Consider the following 24,241-nt stretch of genomic DNA (forward strand, 5'->3'; position numbering starts at 1 on the left):
GGGAACTCAAAAGAACATTTGAGCTTAATTATAACTCCGCGTGCATTATTCAGGGTCCTTGTAATAGCTTCCGAGGCTGTGTGAGAAGTATGTGGTAGGGTAATTATGCGTGTTCGGGGGGAGAGGGCGTGTCTGTGCGTGGACCACACTCGTTTCCTCTCGGTCTTGTGTGTCACTTCATCTTCTGTTGTCTTCCCTTGCGTGCTTGTTAGTTTCATTTAGAAATAACTAAGCGTGTGACACTGTGTGTGTGTGTGTGTGTGTGTGTGTGTGTGTGTGTGTGTGTGTGTGTGTGTGTGTGACAGCCTGTATTCCGTTTGATTTCCTCAGCCACTTCATTTCAATTGCCACAAGCATCTCATGGAAACCTGTGTTTCATTTTTTTTTCCATTTCATATCAGAATTCTCATTATACTCAAGTTCAGTCATGCACAGTGAATTGGTTTCCCAAATGATTGTGTTTCTCTTTTCTATTATTATTTGCTGTGTGCTAAATGCGTCTCCTTCCAGTTAGTAATCAAAGGGGCTCTCTGCTTCATCTGGATTCTTCCTGTCACAGAAACCTGGGAGCATCCATCTTTATTATCTGCTTCAGGTCGTCTGGCCCATGAGATGTATGCTGCAGTGAGTCTCTGTCCTCCAGAGGAGACGTTGCTCAAGTGTCTCTGTCCTTTGGAGGAGACGTTGCTCACGTGTCTCTGTCCTTTGGAGGAGACGTTGCTCACGTGTCTCTGTCCTTTGGAGGAGACATAGCTTGTGTGAGTGTCTCTGTCCTCCAAAGGAGATACAGCCTGTGTGAGAGAGTCTTTGTCCTCCAGAGGAGACGTAGCCTGTGTACTATCTGCCCCATACGGGCTCACCTGTTTGCCCTGTAGCTGGGCTGGGTGGGGGGGGCACGCACTGTTGCGTCTGGGGCCTGTGTGTCTGCTGGCTCGCCCCATGCGCTGCTCTGTGGGACGCACACACACACACACACACACACACACACACACACACACACACACACACATGAACACACACACACACACACACACATTTTAAATACTCTTTAAAGTCAAAGTCAAATTTATTTATATAGCGCTTTTCACAACACACGTTGTCACAAAGCAGCTTTACAATCGTATGGGTCCAGATCCATAATGAGGAAGCCAAAGGCGACAGTGGCGAGGAAAAACTCCCTATGATGGTGGGGATTAGGAAGAAACCTCGGGAGGACCAAGACTCAAAAGGGAACCCATCCTCCATTGGGCGATTTGCATATGAAATTAATGCAACAGGGGATCAGGCATGTTTCTCATCCGAGTGTGTCATCGCTTCATCCTGGATAATGAACAGGATATCAGACATTCCATTCGTTATTCCGTCTGGGCATTCAGACTAAGTGTTTTTTGTCACGATGAGGGTTTCCTCATGTCTCACAGTTGGGTTGGTATCTGCTTTACTCAGCACATTACTGCAGGACATACATTTGCTTCCTCTAAATGAAATTTGGATTTCTGCAGCCTGTATTGATTTTCCGAGCATCTTGGATCCAGGGGCTGTGGGGTTGGGAGGAGGGGAGAGGAGAGGAGAGGAGGAGAGGAGAGGAGAGGAGAGGAGGAGAGGGGGGAGGAGAGGAGAGGAGGAGAGGAGAGGAGGAGAGGGGGGAGGGGAGAGGAGAGGAGGAGAGGGGGGAGGAGAGGAGGAGGGGAGAGGAGAGGAGGAGAGGAGAGGAGAGGAGGAGAGGGGAGAGGAGAGGAGAGGAGAGGAGAGCCCACAGGGAAAAAAGTGGCTTGATGCTTCTGAAAGATTGGGGTGTTCTGTGAAACTGCATCGCTGGTTCTGACTGCATCCAGCCAGCAGTAAAAGAAGCGGCTAACGCAGACGACTCCTTAAAAGCACTGGACGGCTGTTACGTGTTATTAAACGTTTGAGTGGCCAGTCCTGCTACACTTTTAAGTATCACAGACACTTCCACAATCAACAGTCTCCTTTGGTGTGACAGAAACTTAATTTAGGCAGATTTGAATCTCATGACCTGCTGTATGTACTTCAGTTTTATCGTGGGCCGTGATGCTTTGAAAAACCCATTTTGTATTTGTTTGTGGGTTTCATCCATGTCTCCTGTCAGGCCATGTTTTTCTGGCCGTTTAATCCATTAATCAGCAGCCATTAGCTGGACTTTCCACTGCTGACCACCGTAACGAGGCCCACCAGACCCAACACTTGTCTATGGAAGTTCTGGAAGCATTAAAGTAGCGTCATGAGATGCTAGCGTCATGAGATGTTAGCGTCATGAGATGCTAGCATCATGAGATGTTAGCGCCATGAGATGCTAGCGTCATGAGATGCTAGCGTCATGAGATGTTAACGTCATGAGATGCTAGCGTCATGAGATGCTAGCGTCATGAGATGTTAGCTCCATGAGATGTTAGCGTCATGAGATGCTAGCGTCATGAGATGTCCAGCTGCTTTACCTTTATGTAAATCCAGACAGAGTTAGACCAGAGCGTTCTGCAGAGCTCTCCGGGACCTCTTGGTTCTGGGTTTATGTTAGAGAACGCAGGACACTGTATTTGTTTGCATGCTGTAAAGCAACTTCTTTATTCAATTAGTCAGTCAGAGTGTCCAGAAGATGCAATAACTCTGATACTGAAGGAAATTGCTGAAACTGTTGAGAAACTGTTTTTCTGCCTCCGTAAAGCTTTTGTTGATTCAGATACAAGCTGCGAGACCACGGCCGCCCACACTGTTGCATAAACGGCTGACACAGTTTACGGTGTCCCACGTGGAAGTTACTTTCAATGCTCTTGGAACCTTATCAGTGGTTATCAAACACACAAAGGTTTCATTTCACTGCCTTTGAATTAGGCTGGTGTTCCCTGTGTCTTAACCCGAGTCGGATGCGGAGGTTTCGTCTGCAGCAGTGAGGCACTGTAGAGTGGGTTTGGGTTTCTTGGTGGCGTGTTACATAAAGCGGTACCATGGTGCCCCTAGTGGCTATGGAGGGTATAGTACTAAGCTGTTGTGACTAATCAAAAGAGTGTGAACATGCTTGTCTGCAATATGGAAACCTGCATAATGAGCACCACAAGCTCTGGGTTATTTAGACGAGTCTTTAGACTTTAGAGTCTTTGCGTGGTGCAGCTCGGCTAATGCCCCTGATCTCTGACCTCCCCAACAAGGTGGAGCGTTTGGATAAAGTACTGGATTCCTCCAGCTGTGACTCGAACTGCTTAAAATATTTTTTGGTTTGGGTCCAATCTGCAGTGTCACTGGTGAATCAATATCATTTACATTTACACTATTGTTTTCTACACCTACAGCCGACCTTTTGCTAAACCTGCTAATGCTGCCAATTACTGAAGTTCATCTTGCCAGTGCAGAGGCAGAAGTAGTGAAATGTGTTTTCGCATTCATTCATTAATGTTTGTGTTTATTATAGCTGTGGCTTCAGCGCCTGCCACAGTGTCCACAGAGCAGAGTGACGTTCGGGACATTAGCTCTTCGTTGGGTGTGCCGGAAGCCTCTGGGTGCGCCGTGGGGGTGGACTTCATTTCACGCTGCTGCGTCGGCCACTAGCACTCTGCGGGATTGATGGAACCATTAATGGAGGGGTGTGTGTGTGTGTGGTGTGTTGGGGTGTGTGTGTGTGTGTGTGTTTGTGTGTGTGTGTGGGGGTGTGTGTGTGTGTGTGTGTGTTTGGGGGGGGGCTGTAAAGTTTCTCTGTTCAGTGTGTTTTCCAGAGGGAACAAACCTTCGCTCACATGACCACAGTTTGCACACCTATCAATCAGCTAGGCAGCTAAATCACAGAGTCACACTTACCCATAATTCTGTGTGACAGTATGGCTGCACGCTGGTCCTGCAGACCGGTGGGCCCGTGAGACGTGAGACCACTGCTCTCCTCCCTGCACACCTGTGTCATATTACTTTTCTGAAACAAAAGCATAATCAGAATCACTCGAATCCATATGAATATTTTAAGATACATTTTTCAGAACTTGTGAGGAGTCACACGTCCATTCACACGTTGCCTGCTGAGACAGAAAACCATATTGAGGAGGAATCTCCGTGTAAGGAACAGGGTTGTTCTAGGATCAGCCCTCCTACATGCATATTACTGTATTCTTCTGACTATAAAAGGCAAAACCTGATCCCAGATCAGTGCCAGAACTGTGCTTTGAGCAACAGGAAACATTTGGTCTTTCTAAATGAGAGAACGGTAGGTGTGAAGGTGCGTGGTTTCCGGACTGCGTCTGGTGTGCTGTCGGGTGATTCTCAGGATGTGCATGGGCGCCTGTTTGAATACACTCCAGCTGAGTCATGCAGTGTCACAGGGCAGAGGGCAAAGGTCAGGCTGAGCGCACTACGATCTGCTAGCAACCCACTTGCATACTTTTAAGGGCATTTTGTAGATGGATCAAGAGTTCCATCTGAAGTTGGAGAGAGAGCGATACTGCCACCAATATCATACATGGAGTGAGAGTAATACGGGTTTACTTAAAGAGGATAAGTTGGTATTGTGTTGGTTCTTGAGGAACGGAGAAATCAGTGTTGGTGGAACTCAAGCGTCCCTGTTTGAAACTGCACCACAAAGTGAGCTTTTGGACAGCTGAATGAGACGCTGCTTGAGAAGCAGTCCTGCAGTGTCCTGAAGATCACTGGAGTGTCCTGAAGACCACTGAAGTCCTGCAGTAAGGGCAGCAGGCGAGGTTTGCTTCATAATGCTGGGTGATGGAGCGGATCTGATGGGCTCTAATGGCATCCGTCAGAGCTCCATCAGTGGGGGGTGGAGGAGAGGCAGGCTGACTGAGCCACGATGGGCTCAAAGGTACAGATAGTGGAGAGAACACACACACACATACACATACACACACACACACACACACACTGTGCCTTCTGTAGGGCACATGGAAGGTGACTGGATCTAATGAATCTGTCTGTGAAGAATGTGTCTGTTAACAATGCTGTGTGTCTGTGAACAGTGCATTGTGTCTGTGAACAGTGCGTTGTGTCTGTGAACAGTGCGTTGTGTCTGTTAACAATGCTGTGTGTCTGTGAACATTGCTTTCTTTTCATGCCGTTTATTGCTGAGTGTAATTGAAGTGCATGTCTGTGACTGTTGACTAGACGCACCTGCACATTTTCAGTATCTAACGCCGCTGTGTTTAGTCATACAGGGCCGCTGTAGTGATGGATGTACTTTACATAGTGACCGCATGGAGAGACTGGTCATTGATGATATACTACGAGCTTCTAGCTCTCGTGTTGGGGCAGAGTGCCATCTACTGGCCATCCTGTGGTATGACCATCTCATATAAAGAGACGACAGGGTGAAAAGAGGTAGATTTCTCAAATGACATAACACAGCTGTAGTTTTAGGGTAAAGGGGAATGACACTTGGGGTCGTCCTGTATATCGAACCCATACACTGGTGATCATTAGGCTGACTAGACTGTTTAGTGCAGATGGGGTCCTCCTTTGTCACTTATGAAAAAATCAGTGTGTGTCGGTCTATTCGGTCAGTTGCATATGGGATATGAAATGTGAGTGGTAGAGGTCATCACATGACCAGATGAATCACATGACCGGATGAATCACATGACTCTGAATCACATGACCAGTTGAGTATTCAGGGAAGGCAGCACTGTCTAAGAATCACATGACCAGATGAATCACATGACCTGAATCACATGACCAGATGAGAGTTCAGGGAAGGCAGCACTGTTTGAGAATCACATGACCAGATGAATCACATGACCAGATGAGTGTTTAGGGAAGGCAGCACTGTCCCATGACCAAATGAATCATATGACTCTGAATCACATGACCAGATGAATCACATGACCAGAATCACATGACCAGATGAATCACATGACCTGAATCACATGACCAGATCAGTGGTCAGAGAAGGCAGCACTGTCCAAGACGACCTCCATCCACAACGACACCATAAATGCAGAGTGTGTGAGTGTGTGAGTGTGTGAGTGTGTGAGTGAGTGAGTGAGTGGGGGGGATAAATGTGAATTCATGAATTCATGTCAAGGAAAAAGATCTGAAAGTCCTCAGAATGTCATATTCATAGATTTGCATGCACCTGCCTTCAATAAAGGGAACCCAAGGTCAGTACACAAGCAGGCTCTGTGATGATACTCGCTCTGTGATGATACTCGCTCTGTTTGGTTAACCAGGCGCGAGGACAGACGTTGCTCATCAACACTGCTGTGTGGGATTATGCATTTGTTTGTGTTTTTATCTAAAACACTGAGCAAAGATGCTGCTCAGAGCCACATGCCAAATATAGACTAGTGTTCCTGTGTTTGAGAAAGAGCCGAGGCAGTTGTGTCTGTGGGTGCTGGGTGCAGCCTCTGGTGTTCATGGCGTAGTGATTCATGCTCTTGGGGTCATTCCTTTCTGATTCAGGCACTAGTGACCCCTACGTGAAGTTTAAGATTGCGGGGAAGGAGGTGTTCCGTAGCAAGACCATCCATAAGAACCTGAACCCAGTGTGGGATGAGAGAGTCACTCTGTTGGTGGACAGTCTAAAGGAGCCCCTGTATGTCAAGGTAAGTCTGGTGTGAATCACTGTCTCAACGTGCTACAGGAAGCATATCTACATTCTCCTTATAGACTGTTTTCTTTGAGATCTTCTTCCTTTGAATCTCTCTCTTCCTCTCTCTGTGTCTTTCTCCCTCTCTCTCTCTCTCCTGCAGGTCTTTGACTATGACTTTGGGTTGCAGGATGACTTCATGGGTTCAGCGTATCTTCGTTTGGAGTCTCTGGAGCATAAAAGGTTCTTCTTTGTGCCTCCTGACAGTCCTTATCTAACCGTTTTTTGGAGCTCTCCTTATCTGCTTTCAATTTAGTGCATTTGACTGTGAAATGGCAATACTGCCCTCTAGTGTTTACTTCACAACATTTCCATTTACTAATCCAGAGCGATAGTAATCATCTGTATTTCCCTGTTAATCAATCCCCTGGTCATACCTGGTCTACCAGGTGAGCTACAGACAGTTCATATTCCGTGGCCATTTTACAGGTGTGATTATATTTGTAATTTGGTTGTATTGGTGCAGACCAAAGCAGAAACTATTAATGATTGTGTTAATCCAAGTTTCCTTAGCATTCCCAATGAGACATTTATTATAAAACCTGAAGATGTAAACACACCACTCAGTGCTCCTGGGGTCTGCAGTTCCAAAAGCATCATTCTCATTTGCTCTAATGAACTTGCGCTATCAGATCAGAGTTCGATCGTTCGAATCGAACCGAAGCTGCTGAACTGAACTGGTCTGTCCTTGTTCAGGACCCAGGATGTGACCCTTGACCTGACAGACTCCCACTACCCCGACCATGACCTGGGCTCGTTGGAGCTGTCCGTCACACTCACGCCTAAGGAGGGCAGTTTCAAGGACGCAGTAAGTGTCTCTGTGATCTCCATTGAATCCTCCTCTCCTCTTCCTCCCTGATCTCTTGAGTCCCAGCCTGGGGCAGGTCTGTACCTGGGGCAGGTCTGTACTGAGGGGAGATCCGTACCTGGGGGAGATCCATACCTGGGGCAGGTCTGTACCTGGGGCAGGTCTGTACTGAGGGGAGATCCGTACCTGGGGGAGATCCATACCTGGGGCAGGTCTGTACCTGGGGCAGGTCTGTACCTGGGTCAGATCCGTACAGAGGGTCTGTTCCTCTCCATCTTTTTTCACTTCTTTCCTGAAGTTCTCCTTTCTGTATAATATCAAGGTGATTTTTAATTGCTTTTCAACAGCTACTTCAATATTTGTTGCATAATATTTATTGTGTCCTCATGCTGACAGATGGACTGAACTGAACAAACAGAACTCACAGCAAACTGAACATTCACACTGTAAAGTTTTGCCCTATTGGAGATTCTCAACACTGCTCGCTGACTTCTTCATTTAGACACCTGAGCAGTGAATTAAACTACAGCGTATAAAACCTGTAACCTTTAGAGCTAGGGCTTCAGTGTTACGGGTTTGAAGTCACCCCAGTAGCTGATGTGGATACTCATGAATAGTGCATGTGCTAATAACAGCTCCTTTATTTGCTCTGTGTCAGCTGCACAGATCCAGGGCTGGTCACATGACCTGTGAGTCATCCACGTTTAATGACCTGCACCAGTGTTCATAAACACACAGCTACACATCCTTAAATGATCCAGTTGAGCGTGCTGGTTGATAACGCAGCACTTTTGTGAATCACTTTATGGGTTTTTCTCTTACCAGCAGTACTTACTCAATGTCATTAGTGTTCACAGTCGAGGACAAAGAGATATTGGCCCAGTGGGCCAGCTGAACTAAAACGATCCATATTTCATCCAAAACCCAGAACCAGGGGGGAGAGAGAGAGAGAGAGAGAGAGAGAGAGAGAGAGAGAGAGAGAGAGAGAGAGAGAGAGAGAGAGAGAGAGAACGAGAGAACGAGAGAAAGAGAGAGAGAGCGAGAGAGAGAAGAGATAGAGCAACAGAGAGAGAGAGAAAGAGAGAGAGAGAGAGAGAGAGAGAGAATGAGAGCGAGAGAGAGAAGAGAGAGAGCAACAGAGAGAGAGAGAAAGAGAGAGAGAGAGAGAGAGAGAGAGAGAGAGAGAGAGAGAGAGAGAGAAAGAACTCAACAGCACCAGCATTTATTGGTGATGTTTGGGTGAGAGTTGATTTTCCAGCTGGCTTAGGTGACCTGTGGATTGGAATATTTCATTGCCAGTGTGTAAGGAAGTGAATGTACAGGGGAATCATAACATTTTATGAAGCAGTGGGAAACAGTGCTTGGGGATTCTCTGAAAATAAATTACGGATGTTTTAGTGCCATCTGCTGGTGCTAATTTGAAATTTCAACTGTATACACTATATTGCCAAAAGTATTCGCTCACCCATCCAAATTATCGGAATTAGGTGCTCCAATCACTTCCATGGGCACAGGTGTATAAACTTAAGCACCTAGGCATGCAGACTGTTTTAACAAACATTTGTGAAAGAATGGGTCGCTCTCCGGAGCTCAGTGGATTCCAGCGTGGAACTGTGATAGGATGCCACCTGTGCAACAAATCCAGTGGTGAAATTTCTTCACTCCTAAATATTTCACAGTCAACTGTCAGCTGTATTATAAGAAAATGAAAGTGTTTGGGAACGACAACAACTCAGCCATGAAGTGGTAGAACACGTAAACTGACAGAGCGGGGTCAGCAGATGCTGAAGCACATAGTGTGAAGAGGTCGCCAACTTTCTGCAGAGTCAATCACTACAGACATCCAAACTTCATGTGGCCTTCAGATTAGCTCAAGAACAGTGTGCAGAGAGCTTCATAGAATGGGTTTCCATGGTTGAGCAGCTGCATCCAAGCCATACATCACCAAGTGCAGTGCAAAGCGTCAGATGCAGTGGTGTAAAGCACAACACCACTGGACTCTAGAACAGTGGAGGTGTGTTCTCTGGAGTGACGAATCACACTTCTCCATCTGGCAATCTGATGGACGAGTCTGGGTTTGGCGTTTGCCAGGAGAACGGTGCTTGTCTGACTGCATTGTGCCAAGTGTAAAGTTTGGTGGAAGGGGGGATTATGGTGTGAGGTTGTTTTTCAGGAGCTGGGCTTGGCCCCTTAGTTCCAGTGAAAGGAACTCTGAATGCTTCAGCATACCAAGACATACTGGACAATTCCAACTTTGTGGGAACAGTTTGGAGCTGGCCCCTTCCTCTTCCAACATGACTGTGCACCAGTGCACAAAGCAAGGTCCATAAAGACATGGATGGCAGAGTCTGGTGTGGATGAACTTGACTGGCCTGCAGAGTCCTGACCTCAACCCAATAGAACACCTTTGGGATGAATTAGAGCGGAGACTGAGAGCCAGGCCTTCACACATCTCAACTCTCTGTATGGAAGTTCCTCCTCTGGTTTCATTGTACTAGGTGTGTTTGTGGGAATAGATGTGTTTGTGGGACTAGGTGTGTTTGTGGGACTAGGTGTGTTTGTGGGAATAGACGTGTTTGTGGGACTAGGTGTGTTTGTGGGACTAGGTGTGTTTGTGGGACTAGTTGTGTTTGTGGGACTAGTTGTGTTTGTGGGACTAGGTGTGGTTGTGGGACTAGGTGTGTTTGTGGGACTAGGTGTGTTTGTAGGACTATGTGTGTTTGTGGGATTAGGTGTGTTTGTAGGACTAGGAGTGTTTGTGAGAATAGATGTGTTTGTGGGACCAGGTGTGTTTGTGGGACCAGGTGTGTTTGTGGGACTATGTGTGTTTGTGGGACTAGGTGTGTTCGTCGGACCAGGTGTGTTTGTGGGACTAGGTGTGTTTGTGGGACTAGGTGTGTTTGTGGGACCAGGTGTGTTCGTGGGACCAGATGTGTTCGTGGGACCAGATGTGTTCATGGGACCAGGTGTGTTCGTGGGACCAGGTGTGTTTGTGGGACTAGGTGTGTTTGTGGGACTTGGTGTGTTCGTGGGACTAAATGTGTTTGTGGGACTAAATGTGTTTGTGGGACTAGGTGTGTTTGTGGGACTAGGTGTGTTCGTGGGACTAGGTGTGTTCGTGGGACTATGTGTGTTTGTGGGACTAGGTGTGTTTGTGGGACCAGGTGTGTTTGTGGGACTAGGTGTGTTTGTGGGACTAGATGTGTTTGTGGGACCAGGTGTGTTTGTGGGACTAGGTGTGTTCGTCGGACCAGGTGTGTTTGTGGGACTAGGTGTGTTCGTGGGACTTGGTGTGTTCGTGGGACCTGGTGTGTTCGTGGGACCAGATGTGTTCGTGGGACCAGGTGTGTTCGTGGGACTAGGTGTGTTCGTGGGACTAGGTGTGTTCGTGGGACTAGATGTGTTCGTGGGACTAGGTGTGTTCGTGGGACTAGGTGTGTTCGTGGGACCAGGTGTGTTTGTGGGACCAGGTGTGTTCGTCGGACCAAGTGTGTTCGTCGGACCAGGTGTGTTCGTCGGACCAGGTGTGTTCGTGGGACCAGGTGTGTTTGTGGGACCAGGTGTGTTTGTGGGACCTGGTGTGTTCGTGGGACTAGGTTTGTTTGTGGGACCAGGTGTGTTTGTGGGACCAGGTGTGTTTGTGGGACTAGGTGTGTTTGTGGGACCAGGTGTGTTTGTGGGACTAGATGTGTTTGTGGGACCAGGTGTGTTTGTGGGACTAGGCGTGTTTGTGGGACCAGGTGTGTTTGTGGGACTAGGTGTGTTTGTGGGACCAGGTGTGTTTGTGGGACCAGGTGTGTTTGTGGGACTAGGTGTGTTTGTGGGACTAGGTGTGTATGGTGGATTGTGTAGTCACCTCATCTTCTCTTGGCTCCCCTTTCCCCAAACGATCATGGGTCAGGCTTTTATGCTTCTGTAGGACCACCTCCATTTAGTGCCCTTAGGGCGCCACTAAAGCGCTTATGACACCTTTATGACATCTTTATGACGCCTTTATGACATCTTGATCAGTAACGCACTTTTGCAAAACCTTTCAGAGGTTCTAAAATGGTTGCCTGTGTAGAAAACATTTTACATGGAGACACAACAACAACAATTGTTTTAGATTTGAGATATTGCGATTTGGTGATCCTTATAAAGATGTCATTGTGTTTTGAAGTCAGGGGTGTGTCATTTCAGTGTGCTGTCATGAAGGCTCATCCCTAACCAGCTAACAGACTCAGGCTGGCGATGTAACTGCTTTCTTTCATTTACAGACCATGCTTTTGAGAAGGAGCTGGAAACGATGCAGTAAGGTAATAACCGCATGACCCCCTAATACTGACGTCTGCTCCTCACAACCCTCTGCAGTGCACTGCTCAGACTGAAGGGGGCGCCGGCGCCCCTGTCTTTTGTCTTTTTTTTTTTTTTATAGTTTTGTATTATCACCAAACATTCACTTCCATCTGCATTTCCTGTCTTTATTTTCCGCAGGCTGCAATATGCGAGAAACGTGGCGAGCCACATGGCAGGGGCAGTAACGAGGGCGGCCATGTTCTGTGTTAAAGTTGTATTCCGAACGTAATCGCAAGCCGATTGGTCAGAATGTGGCGTGCTCGAGGTTTCCTTTGTGTATTGCAGCAGCTGCCTGAGAAAATAAAGCTGCTCCTTTTTTAAAATTTGCTTTATTGTTTTTATTTTCCTCCTTCCGTCCTGTTCAGACTACACAGCGGACCGTAAAAACGGAACAGCGCTCTCGTGAAGAGGGAGATGACGCGGCTGTCATTTCAAAATCACTAATATTTATGCAGTTTTTCTAAAACAACAATGCTGTGAAAATTTACCTGACCGTAAAGATTTACTCGCAGCAGTGTCAGAAACATCAGTTTATGTCATTGGACGGATCCGACGGGATATGCAGACAAATTAGCGGTGAAACGGGCACCAGCTTGATAATGTCGAGCCCAAATCCACATACATCTGCAGCACCAGGGGCCATGTAAGTGATAGGTCTCCCAGCCAATCAGAAACCTGCCCACACATACGGGAGAATGCATAACAACACCAGCCTACAGGGCAAAAATCTGTCGGTGCTTGGCCCTGGGCAAAGCAGGGAAATGTAGACGAGAGGGAGCGATCCCGCACTTTGATATTTGGCCTGATAGAAACGTAAAACGTGGAGGAACGATGCTACTATTTGAAGGATACCTCCTTAGGGAGCGATTCTACTCACATCAGCTGCCTGCGTCATTAACCATGTGCACCTTTCGTTAAAATAAATAAATAAAACGTCCCCCCCTGTGTTGCTGCCTTCACGGCCCCATTGTTGTCTTGTAAGTGAGCCGATTCCTCTCTGTCTCCTGAGTTGACCCATGAGCTGAAGTTCCATCACAGGTTTATGCGTTTGTGCTTTCCTCATGCTGTGATTGGCTGTGTGTGGGGAGAGGCATCACGGGGACCTGGTTTGTACATCATCACTGCTCAGTGCATGCGGCGAACTGCCTGAGACACCCATGCCTGCGTAACTGCCCTAAAAACTCGCCCTGTTTGCTGGGAAAGAAAATTTCGCTTTCTTAGGTAGGTGTTCTGTTCTGCATTTAGACGTTGGGACGGAGCCCAGTTATTAATGGGTGTTGAATTGGGGCTCGCCAATGGACTCTCTGTGCCAGCTAACATTGAACAAAGGTCAACTAACTCCTGCTAAGTTTTTTTTGGGGGGGGGGGGGGGGGGGGGGAGTCCTGGAAAAAACAAAGTTTTGGAAAAGCCTAAAAACATGAAAGTGGCAAGTGTGTCCAAAGCCTCCTGAGGGAATCTTGAACAGTGAAAGCTACTTTATATCGCTTTCACCACTCCTGGGCGCATGTTGATCTATTTATACCCCTCATCTCTCTTTCATGAAGCACAAATTCTGTAAGCGATGCACTCAGTAGATGCAAACCAAGCAGGTTTTATATTTACATGTAGGTCCAAAACGAAGACGTTCACTGACATCCAGCCTCTGCGTCTCGGTGACGTAGCGTAGCTGGTTCGTCTGCTTGCTGTTTGCGCTCAACTCTGCAAACATTAGTCTGCTACAGGAAGCTTCGCACTGCCTGCCTCTTCTCGTATGCGTCACCGGCCCACGCTGCAATTACTTTGACACAAAAGCAACTTTTCGTTTGAAAATGACATGGCTTCGCTGTTTTTATATGCAATTAGCGATGCCGCAGGTGGAGAACTCTCGCAAGTGTGCACGCTGTCTGGCTACCGGACTGGAACTACACCAGACTGGGGCCTTACTGCGCTACAGTCAGCACGCCGCACGCTAATATCTGGAGAGAAGGGCATTAGCAGGCTCCGCCCACATCAGCGCTACGAGGGAGGGTTTGCGCAGAGTTTAATGAGATGCATTTGAAACCAAGTGCCTCGCTAATGCGCTAAGATTAAGCACAAAGGCTGAGGCCGAGTTATCTGATATAAATACGGCAGCGCGTAAACAGAACCTGCTGAACCCGGAGTCAAAGGCTTCTTGATGAGGCTTTTTTAGTCTAATGTGTGGTTGAGTTTAATGTCAGACTGTTGGGGAGGACAGAGGGAATTCTGGGGCTTTTTCTACGTTCTTGTGCATTTTTGTGTTATTTTGGATGCTCTGTTTTCTTCTACACTCATTCCCAGCAGTGTCGGTGAATCGTGTTTCTGTCTGATTACATATCTGATTACATGCATGTATAAGAAATGTATATTCATTAATTTGTGTGTGTGTGTGTGTGTGTGTGTGTGTGTGTGTGTGTGTGTGTGTGTGTGTGTGTGTGTGTGTGTGTGTGTGTGTGTGTGTGTGTGTGTGTGTGTGTTTTGATGGGACAGCACCAGAGTCTGAGACTATCAGATGTTCACAGGAAAGACCAGCTGTGGAGAGGAATTGTCAGCATCAGTCTGATTGAGGCTCATAATTTGCAGCCCATGGACGCTAATGGGCTCAGTGATCCATATGTCAAGTTCAGGATGGGGCACCAGAAATACAAGAGCAAGGTAATCCAGGATTACTTTCAGTCCTTTTGCTGCTTTGATGCTCACAGTGCTATCGACACCAGAACTTAGTGAGGTCCATATACAGAAATCCTAATTAAAACTTGAGTTTGTTGTTGTTGTTTATGAAGATTACCATTACCGCTTCTGCCTCAGGCACTCAAACACACAAATGCAACCATGTCTGTTTTGTTTCGTTCTTTCGACCAGACGATCCACAAGACGCTGGACCCTCAGTGGAGGGAGCAGTTTGACTTCCATCTTTATGACGAGCGGGGGGGCATTATTGAAATCACTCTCTGGGACAAAGATGCAGGCAAGAGGGACGACTTCATGGGCAGGTGAGCTGTCCCAGTGTCTCTGTCCTCTCATCCGCTTGTGCTGATTGGTTAACTGTCTCCTCATCCAGAGGGGTTCTTGTCTTTGAAGGACGAGTGTTGCTGTTCTCACACTGCTGAGGCACAACGCGGTCACCACCAAAACTCCCATCTTCTCAAAGGACGTGATCAGTCTGATAACTGTGCCACGCAAGGCGAGATCACTCACAAAAACTACAGTAAGCTGTAGTGGGCGAAGTTCAGGAGCTGTGTGGTGAGCCATGACCTCCAGGTTCCTCCTGGCTCATCCAGGTCATTACAGGGTGTCTTCCTGGCCACTCCAGAGATGATCACTGCCCTGATGCTGCGTGGTCATACACAAGCGCCCCACTTTACAGACTTTACAGCCTGGCAACCGCTTCCCACAGCAAACATCAGAATTTATAGAGCATTTAGGGGCTGCATTCTCTGCAGATAAAGCTGTCCAAAAAGCCATTAACTAAGTGTGTGTGTGTGGGTGGGTGGGTGTGTGTGTGTGTGTTAGTGAGTGTGTTTGAGTGTGTGTGGATACATGCTAAACGTCAGGGAACACCTGTAGAGAGAGGGCAAGATTAATGATGTGTTCTATTTGCCTGTGAAAGAATTGCACAGAATTTGTGCAATCTATTTACAAATTGATTATTGTGTTAATAATAATAATAATAATAATAATAATATACTGTATTTAATTTATATAATGCCTTTCTGATTCTCAAGATGCTATGATCAAATGTGTATTCGTAAGCAGTGTGAACTGTGTGGTTAGCGGTAAAGTGTGAACTGTCTGATTAAAGGTACGCAGTGTGAACTGTCTGATTAGCACTATGCAGTGTGAACTGTCTGATTAGCACTATGCATTGTGAACTGTCTGATTGTAGTGCTGGCATGGTCACTCATGGCCCTGTTTCTGCTACTGCCGCATTTCACCCAGGGTTGCAATACACCTGTGTGTGTGTGTGTGTGTGTGTGTGTGTGTGTGTGTGTGTGTGTGTGTGTGTGTGTGTGTTTATATACCAGACAAGACTCCGTTACGTGAGACAGGAGAGACTAAGGGACGTGGGGATTGTCTCTGCTGTCTGGCCATTGCTGCATGTCTAAGTGGGGTCGCTCGACTTTATTGTAATGTACTCGTCCTCCTGATAATGCTCATGGCCTCCTGTCCTCTGGCTGGACTCGCTTGGCCCCTACTGATGCGCACATTACCTGCTCATTCATCCTGACTCGGGCGTCCATTACACACACACACACACACACACACACACACACACACACACACACACACACACACACACACACACACACACAGTGGTCCAGGGGGCCAGGTGGTTACGTCGGACTACGAGCTTGTCACTTCTCTGGAGGGAAGGAGAGAGCAGCCTCAAGGAGTAGAAGCTTCCTAGGGCAATACATTCCAGTCCCTCCTCTCTCTCTCTCTCTCTCTCTCTCTCTCTCTCTCTCTCTCTAAAGTGAGAATGAATAATGTATTGTGGTACTGGATGTGACTCTGGCTTATCAGCTACAATTTGTGCCTGGTGTTTCTGTGGTGAAAATAATAATGGTAGTAATCCCCCTGTGTGTGTGTGTGTGTGTGTGTGTGTGTCAGGTGTCAGGTGGACCTCTCACTCCTCTCCAAGGAGTGCACACACAGGCTGGACCTCCCTCTGGAGGAGGGGGAGGGCACTCTGGTGCTCCTGGTCACGCTCACGGCCTCCGCTGCGGTCTCCATCGCGGACCTGTCCGTCAACATGCTGGACGACCCTCGCGAGAGGAAGGAGATCCTTCACAGATACGTGAGTTCAGACGGATCCAGGTGCATCCGGACCACACGCCAGCCGCCTCGCTTACTCCTTTATGTTAATTTAAGCAACTGTATGTTGTGTTTGGAGATCGGCTGTCACTGTGCACTGTGGAAGGGGGGCGTGTCCGTGGTGAAGCCGAGGAACCAATCGTTGGATGAAACGGCTCCCTGCTTTGCATGTGTTGCTCCATGTTTACATCCGTTCGTCTGTGCGGAGCGGAAAAACGTCCCGGCTGGTGCCTCGTTCAGAGACCTGGCAACACCTTGGCGATGTGACCTTCCTTTCAGAGACACTCAACCTCTGGGGGGCCGCAGATTGGGTCAGGCCCAGAGAGCACTGGATCGGGCCTCCCGTGCTTTATGAAGAGAGGGATGAGGATTGAACAGGAGAGGGAGAGAGAGAAAGACAGAAGGAGGAGCTGATTAGGATACTGTGTGTGTGTGTGTGTGGGGGGGGGGGGGGGGGTAGAGAAGAGAGCACTGACAGGATCTTTTGAGGCTGTGTATGCTGTTGAAAGGCTGGGGCTGAAAGGGTCCAGTGTCCCTGTTTGGGGCCCTTTGGCCCTGCAGGGCCTCGGAGGCCTTGGGTCTTCAGTCCTGCACAATGGCCACAGCCTCTTCCTTTGTTTTTGGCCTGTTAACCCTTTGCTCGGCGCCTTTCGCTGCTCTCCAGTCTCCTGTTGTGGGGGCAGGGCTGGGGCAGAAAGACCCATGTCCGCTGCTACCCGCCTCTGAAGCGCCCGCTCTCTCACGTAATGGCGAAACCCTCAAATGCTCGTGCTCTCTCTCTGAGAGGGGGCGGCTTTAAGGCGAGCCCACCCTAGACCACTAGCTGGGTGCGCTAGCACAGCTAGCCGCTACTGGCCACAGTGCGCGGGACTGTCCAGATTCCTCTCAAATGCGAAACGGTGTGCCGGCTGGCGTGTTTGATCCCTGGCGGAACAGCGGTGGATGCCGTATGCAGGATCGGCAGCGGGAGGCTGACCCATGCTTCCCAGGACGAAGGCAAACTGGTCGGCGCCGCCGTGCTAAATGGCCACTGCAGTGGCGTCCCGTGCCCACAGGGGGGAGCTCTTAGACCGAGGTTCGATGGACGAACTTGTCGCTTGCTGGCACTGAGCGAGCTAGGGTGGTAATGGTGGGGGGGGGGGGGGGGGGGGGGAGTGGGGGTGGGGGGGACAGGAGGACAGTCTGGGTGTGGACGGGGAGGCGGGAGGGATGGGTGTGCGAAATGAAAAGAAAAGCTATTTCACCTTGCGTGAGACTCGTCTGCTTTTCCTCCTCCCGCCCCTGGTAAAGGAGAGATATTTTACTCCCCCCATCCTTGTTCTCACTCTCCTTTTCTGTTCTGTACTCTTCCTCCCTCCCTCCCTCCCTCCCTCCCTCCCTCCCTGTATCCAGGCATTCATTAGCACCCTAGCCCGCAGTCCGATGGGGAGAGATATGCTGGATAGAGATGGGGAGTGGTCTGGATTTGAAATAGGGGGCTTTAATTTGTCCCCACTATTAGCATATTCCCTTTTCCCTGCTTGACACCCTTTTAAAGGTGGGTGGGAGGGGGAGGGGTTAATAAAGATGTACCTTATCAAGCCGGGCAGATAACATGAGGTGCTAGCACTAATGCTGTGCAATAGTCCTTCAGTAGATTAGCTCCGTCTGGGTGGTGCCTCCATCTGTGGCTGGAAAGGGGATGAGAATGGGGGAGAGGTGTGTGTGTGTGTGTGTGTGTGTGTGGGGGGGGGGGACGATGTTCAAATGCCACGCTATCGCCGTAAAATCAGGCGGACGAAGATGGCCGCGCGAATGAAAGCACGCTGGCGGCAGACGGCAGTGCTAGCGCAGCTAAGCGCTAACAGCCACTGATGTCCACCAGGCCAATAAAGCATGTAGGAGGATGTGTCAAAGTGTGTGTGTGTGTGTGTGTGTGTGTGTGTGTGTGTAGAGGGAGACAGGAATGCTCTTTTCTTAAACTGTCTGTGCCGTTGAGGGTGGGGAGGAGGGGAGGAGAGCTTGTGGGCTAGCGCGGAACGCAATTAAATCTCCTGATGTAGCTTTGGCGCACCGGCTTCACGCGCATCATTAAAGTAGCGAAGGCATATCAGATGACTTTCGGCTGTTTGCATATGGAGTGAACAGGGCGGCGTGGCTGGGCTGCCTCCTCAGCGTACGCTAATGGCCACGAAGCAGAATGAAGATGTCTGTCTCTAAAAGGGTTGTCTACCTGTCACCGCGAGGTCACGACACACCTCAGACACTCTCATTTAGAGCGCTGGGCGGTGCAGACGTAGCCCCCACACCTGAGGATTCACCGAGACCTCTACAGTCTGTTCAGTGCCATCGTCATCATCGCTCGCTGAGCGGCTATTAAATTTGGCGTGCTTGTTTTCACAGGGTTTTGTGCGATGGTTAAGCTTTTTGGATCGCGGTGGTCATTATCTTCATCACTTTAAAAAATATATATATTAACTTGTGTGAGGAATTACGGACTTCTAGGTGCTTTTCATCAGATTGACCTCTTTTCCCAGTAGTTATTTGGTCCATTCTCAGTGTTCAATGTTTTACCGTTCTTGGAATAATCAATAAACCAGTCAGAACACTGAATTCCAATCCAGAACCTGAAAAAATGTTGAAAATATCTTATTTCCTGATACGTGGATTTGTTTCTTTTTCTGTGACGGGAAGAGGCGGCTTGGATGTTGTTGTACGCAGGCATGAATTGTGAATTTGAATAAGGGGTAGGAGACAGTGCGGCGGACTGGTGTGTAATGGGCGTTAATGGGCGTCAGGGCCAGCGCGACCTCTGGTGAAGTGGTGGCACCCAATTCCACATCACCCTGTCTCGCACTTTAAAATCAGAGAACAGACAAACGCACTGGTGTGCGTGTGTGTGTGTACGCAAGAGAGGAAGTGGAAGGAAAGAGCAAAGAAGGGGAAATCAGGGTGGAGGGGGGTGGTTGGGGTGGGTGGGGGTGGCTGTTAGCATTCCATTTTTATTATGACATTTCACAGTCATCCGATTTAATGTCCCCTGACCGGATTGTCCGGCAGGAGACGGTGGGCTTGAAATGTTATTTAGAGCGTTGATAAAAGGTGAGCGCCTGAGAGATGACAGCGAGTCATAAGGCTCCGCGTGGTGACATTCATTTTCTCCACAACAGAGATGGAATAAGACGTCATGGTGACAAGCTGTCAATCATGCCATAGCCCCCCCCCACCATCTCCTCCTCCGACTTGTGGTCTCTGATTTCTAAGGAGGAAGAGGGAATGTTCTCTGTGTGTGTGTGTGTGTGTGTGTGTGTGTGTGTGTGTGTGTGTGTGTGTGTGTGTGTGTGTGTGTGTGTGTCCCACCCCTTTTCGGGGGCGAACCAGTGTCCTCTCATATGAACATATCCTGCTCTGTCCTGTCCTGCTTTGCCTAGCGCTGCTGTCCTCTGGGAAAATGGGAAAACGTGTTTCTTCATCTTTTCATTAAGAGCATAAAGGTTTTTCCTGGCTATGCTGTGGTCTATAGAGGTATCAGACATTCCTCTGTTATAAAAATGATGCTGCCTTTTCCAAAAAAATATCTAACATTTTTTAATCCCCTCCCCAAGGTCAGAATAATCATAAATAACAATCTGGAGTGAAATCATGCATTAAAGTTATATGGATAAAGAAATGCTTCTCTCTCCCTCACTCTCCACTGCACTGGTCTCAGAGGAGGGGGTTTGACCACAAGATGTGAAGGCAGTGTTTCTAAGGAATTAAAGCCCTGAATCTGAAAAATTTCAAATTATAATTACTCCTCCGACTGTGTGTTTGAATGTGTGTGTGTGTGTGTTTGTTTGAATGTGTGTGTGTGTGTGTGTGTGTGTATGTTTGTGTGTGTGCATGGGCAGGTGAGGGTTTGTTGGCAGAAAGAAAAATAAATTGAAGCGAAGAAGGTTAGCGGTGCTTTGAAAGCCCGGCTGACTGAGAGGGTCTTGGCCTTTTGTGCGTGCGTGTGCCTGCCTGTCCATCATGGAGTGAGGAGTGTCCCCAAGTTTTGATCAGCTGTGGATGTATGTGCGAATTATGTATGTGCAGACTTTGATATAGACTTTCTGTATGTCTTAAACACACGTGCACGCAGACCAACACACACACGCACACACACACACCAGAGAGACAGGGAGGCAGGAGGTGTTAACGTGTAGCCAGTGTCTGATGCAACATCAGCATTAAATGTCGGCCCTTTTTAATGTTCACATGGACACACAAAGGAGCAGTAGAGTAGCACGATGCTGTGTGAATGAGCGGCTTTTATCTGCGCCCGTGTAATTGGCCCTGTCATTAATCATAAGTCTCCGAGAGGCTTTGGAGGGGCCCCCAACTCAGTCTGCCTACAGCCTGTCAATTACTGACGTCTCTAATGGAGGAAGTAGAGCTAGGTGAAGCCGTGAGCCTTGAGCTGAGGGGTGGGCTCCCTGCACACACGCACACACACACACACACACACACACACACACACACACACACACACACACACACACACACACACACACACACACACACATACCTGCACAAACTACACATACCACCATATCCCTACCATCAGAGATATATATATATATATATATATATATATATATATATATATATATATATATATATATATATATATATATATATATATATATATACATATATATATATATATGTCGTTGATCCATTCCTACATTGTGTCGTAAACTGATTTTTGGTTTAAGTCGGAACATACGTACATACTGTAAATAACATACTGTATGCACTTATCCTATCCTAACACCTCTCCTAACACAGTAATTATCAAAAACACATATAAAATACATTTAACAATTAAATGAAACAGGAACAATAAACAGTAATTAAAAAAGAGAGAACAATTTCTTACCTTTCCTTTCCTAACCATGTATTCTTCTGCCGCACACACCAAACACGAAGTTCATGTTACGACGTTTACGCCGCAAAACCACTATTGTAAGCCGAAACAATAGCGTTCAATAAGGCTCGGACACATTTCGTTGACGTGTTGTCGGTGCTGATGGAAGCTTGCGCTTAACATGTACTTTCTTTCTGGGTCAGTATATACACAAATGCTCGTCTGTTCATTTGCACACGTCCTCCATTCTGTGTTTTTAACAGACAGACAGAGAGAGGGAAAGAAAGAGAGAGAGAGAGAAGGTTTGCATGTCTGACTGACATTAAAATTGGCTGTACGGCTTGTCTTGATCAGCCCGGTGTGTTGCACACACTCACACCACAGCCAGCAGGCTGCTGGTTCCGGCCGCCCCACTGCAAGCCTCGGTCCCACCTGGGCCAGCAGGGTCAGGAGGTTCCCGGCCCTCCCGCGCTAACCAGCCGGCCCACTCTCCCCCCCAGAGTCTGCTGAGATCCTTCCACAACATTAAGGACATCGGCATCGTGCAGGTGAAGGTCATTCGGGCGGAGGGACTGATGGCAGCTGACGTTACAGGTGAGACTAGCTGCATCATTTACACACACACACACACACACACACACACACACACACACACACACACACACACACACACACACACACACACACACACACACACACACACACACACACACACACGCACGCACGCACACACCTACATCCTATAATGTATCTGGTATCTTAGATACAAGACCCCTAGATATTTTATGTCTAGTGACTGAGATAAAGATTCGTTTGTTCTTGCAACAAAGGAGTAACAAGAAGTTGATGTTTTCAGTTCCCCACTAATGGATGGAAGGCACTTTTCCAGCCGGTGCGTGGCTGACACATATTTTCCCACGCTACCGCTCCTGTTCCATTAATTCTTGCCTTTAATTAAGTCTAGCTTGGACAGGCCTAGTTTCTGGGCCTCGTGCATTACGGCGTTGAAAAGACGTCGCTGCAGACGTGCAGGATGCTTTCTATTCTGAGAAAAAGAGACAGGACCATTAACAACACTTAGCACAGTCTGTGTTTCTACTGCAGGCTAATACCGACTAGCGCAAAAGGAAAAGTGCCTCTGTGTTTGTTTTACTGAAAGAGAGCCATTTGCAAATGCCACAGAAGCTGCGTGGCCTCCTTCGGTCTGAGCGGATTTCAGATGATTTCAGGCGGAGTTCCTTCTGAACAATTTTACTCAGAACAATTTTAATAAAGTAGAAAGCGTGGCGGTGCAATTTCTAACTTTCTGAGCAGCGAGTGGGGAAGTCTATGAGGCAGGCAGGTCTGAAGGTGGAGTCCTACAGTCCTACTTAAGATTCCCAGCTCCTCAGTGTGTGGGTGTGTGTGTGTGTGTGCGGTTCCTTCAGACCACCACCATAACCATAACCATTCCCTTAATTAAGACTAGTTCAATGGACAGGAACCTTTTCAACACACACACACACACACACAGATATTCTCTCGTGTGTGTGACAGCCCAGCAATCAAACCACCCCCAATCTCCAGTCCCCCACACACCAATCCAGGGGTCTGGTCCTGTTCAGTTGACCTTGGAGTACGGGCCGACGTTCCCAAGGGGACCGAAGCTCCGATTTCACACTCCCATCCCACCATAAAGTGGCGGTTCACAACCACCAGCACCCCCCCCCTTCGGAAAAGGCGCAGACCGCCCAGGGACCCTCTGTCTCACACGGCTCTGCCACAGAGGTGTCAGCCAACAAGGTTACGGGCCACGGAACAGTGCCTCCTCTAATATAGAGCTCAGCAGAGACAGACAGAGCCGGGCCACAAGAAAGAGAGAGAGAGCAGGATTTGAGTGGGGCCGAGAGAAAGGAGAGAGATCTTAATGGATTCTCTTTCTCTGTTTTACCTCACTTGCACTTCAGTGTAGAACGGTTTGGTTCGCTCCTTACAACACTCTCTCTTTATCTCTCTCTCTCTCTCTCTCTCTCTCTCTCTTTTGCTGTCTCCCTCTCTGCCTGTTCTTCATTGTAATTAATTGAGGCGTTTATCTGGAGGGTCTCTTCTCTCCAGTCCAGCAGGATAAATGAGGATAGCGTGTAAAACCAACAGTGTTTAGGGAGAAGGGTCCCATTCAGTCTCACTCACCTACCGCACCCGCTGCTCCTCGATGGAACTGCATTACGCAATCACACCGGAGCACCGTCGCAAATCCGACCGGACCCTCGGCCTGTATTAACACCGCCACGTGTAATATTCAAAATGCGGGCGGCCTTTAAATTTCTATGCCGCCTCGGGAATACGAAAACACTGTTCACACCAACAGCACTCATGAATACCTATTTGATACTGTAATTGTTGTTTAAAATGTCTGAGATCTTCTTTAGGAGATGGTTTGAGGTTTAATCATATACGACTGTGTGCAGTGTTCGGGGAGACGGCACTGCCCGTGCTGAGTGACTGGATGTGCCTCTTATATGGAGACTTCTGCATAATATGTTCACGGATTTCATTTAAGATGCCTTCCAGACCTGAAAAATGTAATTACTGCAGTCGTACATTTGCACGTGGCCCGTCAAATTGGAGCCAAAATGAGGTTGAACTCATCTCAGCGGTGGAGGGAACGTTGGCCCAAAATGAAGCCGCGCTCGGCGTCTCCACACCTGGAGAGTCAAAGTTCCATCCAAGGCAAAAGCGTGAAATTTGCTCAGACAGCCGCCTCACAAACAAGGTCAGAGTTCATCGCCAGGGACGACTGCGTGTCATACGCGGGGCTGTAGCGTGCTACGGTGTAGGGATGTG

At 48.1% G+C, this 24,241-nt stretch overlaps 1 protein-coding gene across 1 annotated transcript in view; it reads left to right on the forward strand.

The window, feature by feature from the left end:
- The window catches only part of mctp1a (multiple C2 domains, transmembrane 1a), a 113,206-nt gene that overhangs the window by 42,649 nt on the left and 46,316 nt on the right, over positions 1-24,241 (forward strand). The window contains 8 exon segments of the mRNA XM_076998090.1: positions 6,406-6,548; positions 6,696-6,775; positions 7,289-7,400; positions 11,657-11,695; positions 14,224-14,388; positions 14,596-14,726; positions 16,345-16,531; positions 21,919-22,012. Of these exon segments, the coding sequence (XP_076854205.1) occupies positions 6,406-6,548; positions 6,696-6,775; positions 7,289-7,400; positions 11,657-11,695; positions 14,224-14,388; positions 14,596-14,726; positions 16,345-16,531; positions 21,919-22,012 (951 nt within the window).

The sequence above is a fragment of the Brachyhypopomus gauderio genome, chromosome 3 (genome assembly GCF_052324685.1).
Source record: "Brachyhypopomus gauderio isolate BG-103 chromosome 3, BGAUD_0.2, whole genome shotgun sequence".
Taxonomy (NCBI): domain Eukaryota; kingdom Metazoa; phylum Chordata; class Actinopteri; order Gymnotiformes; family Hypopomidae; genus Brachyhypopomus; species Brachyhypopomus gauderio.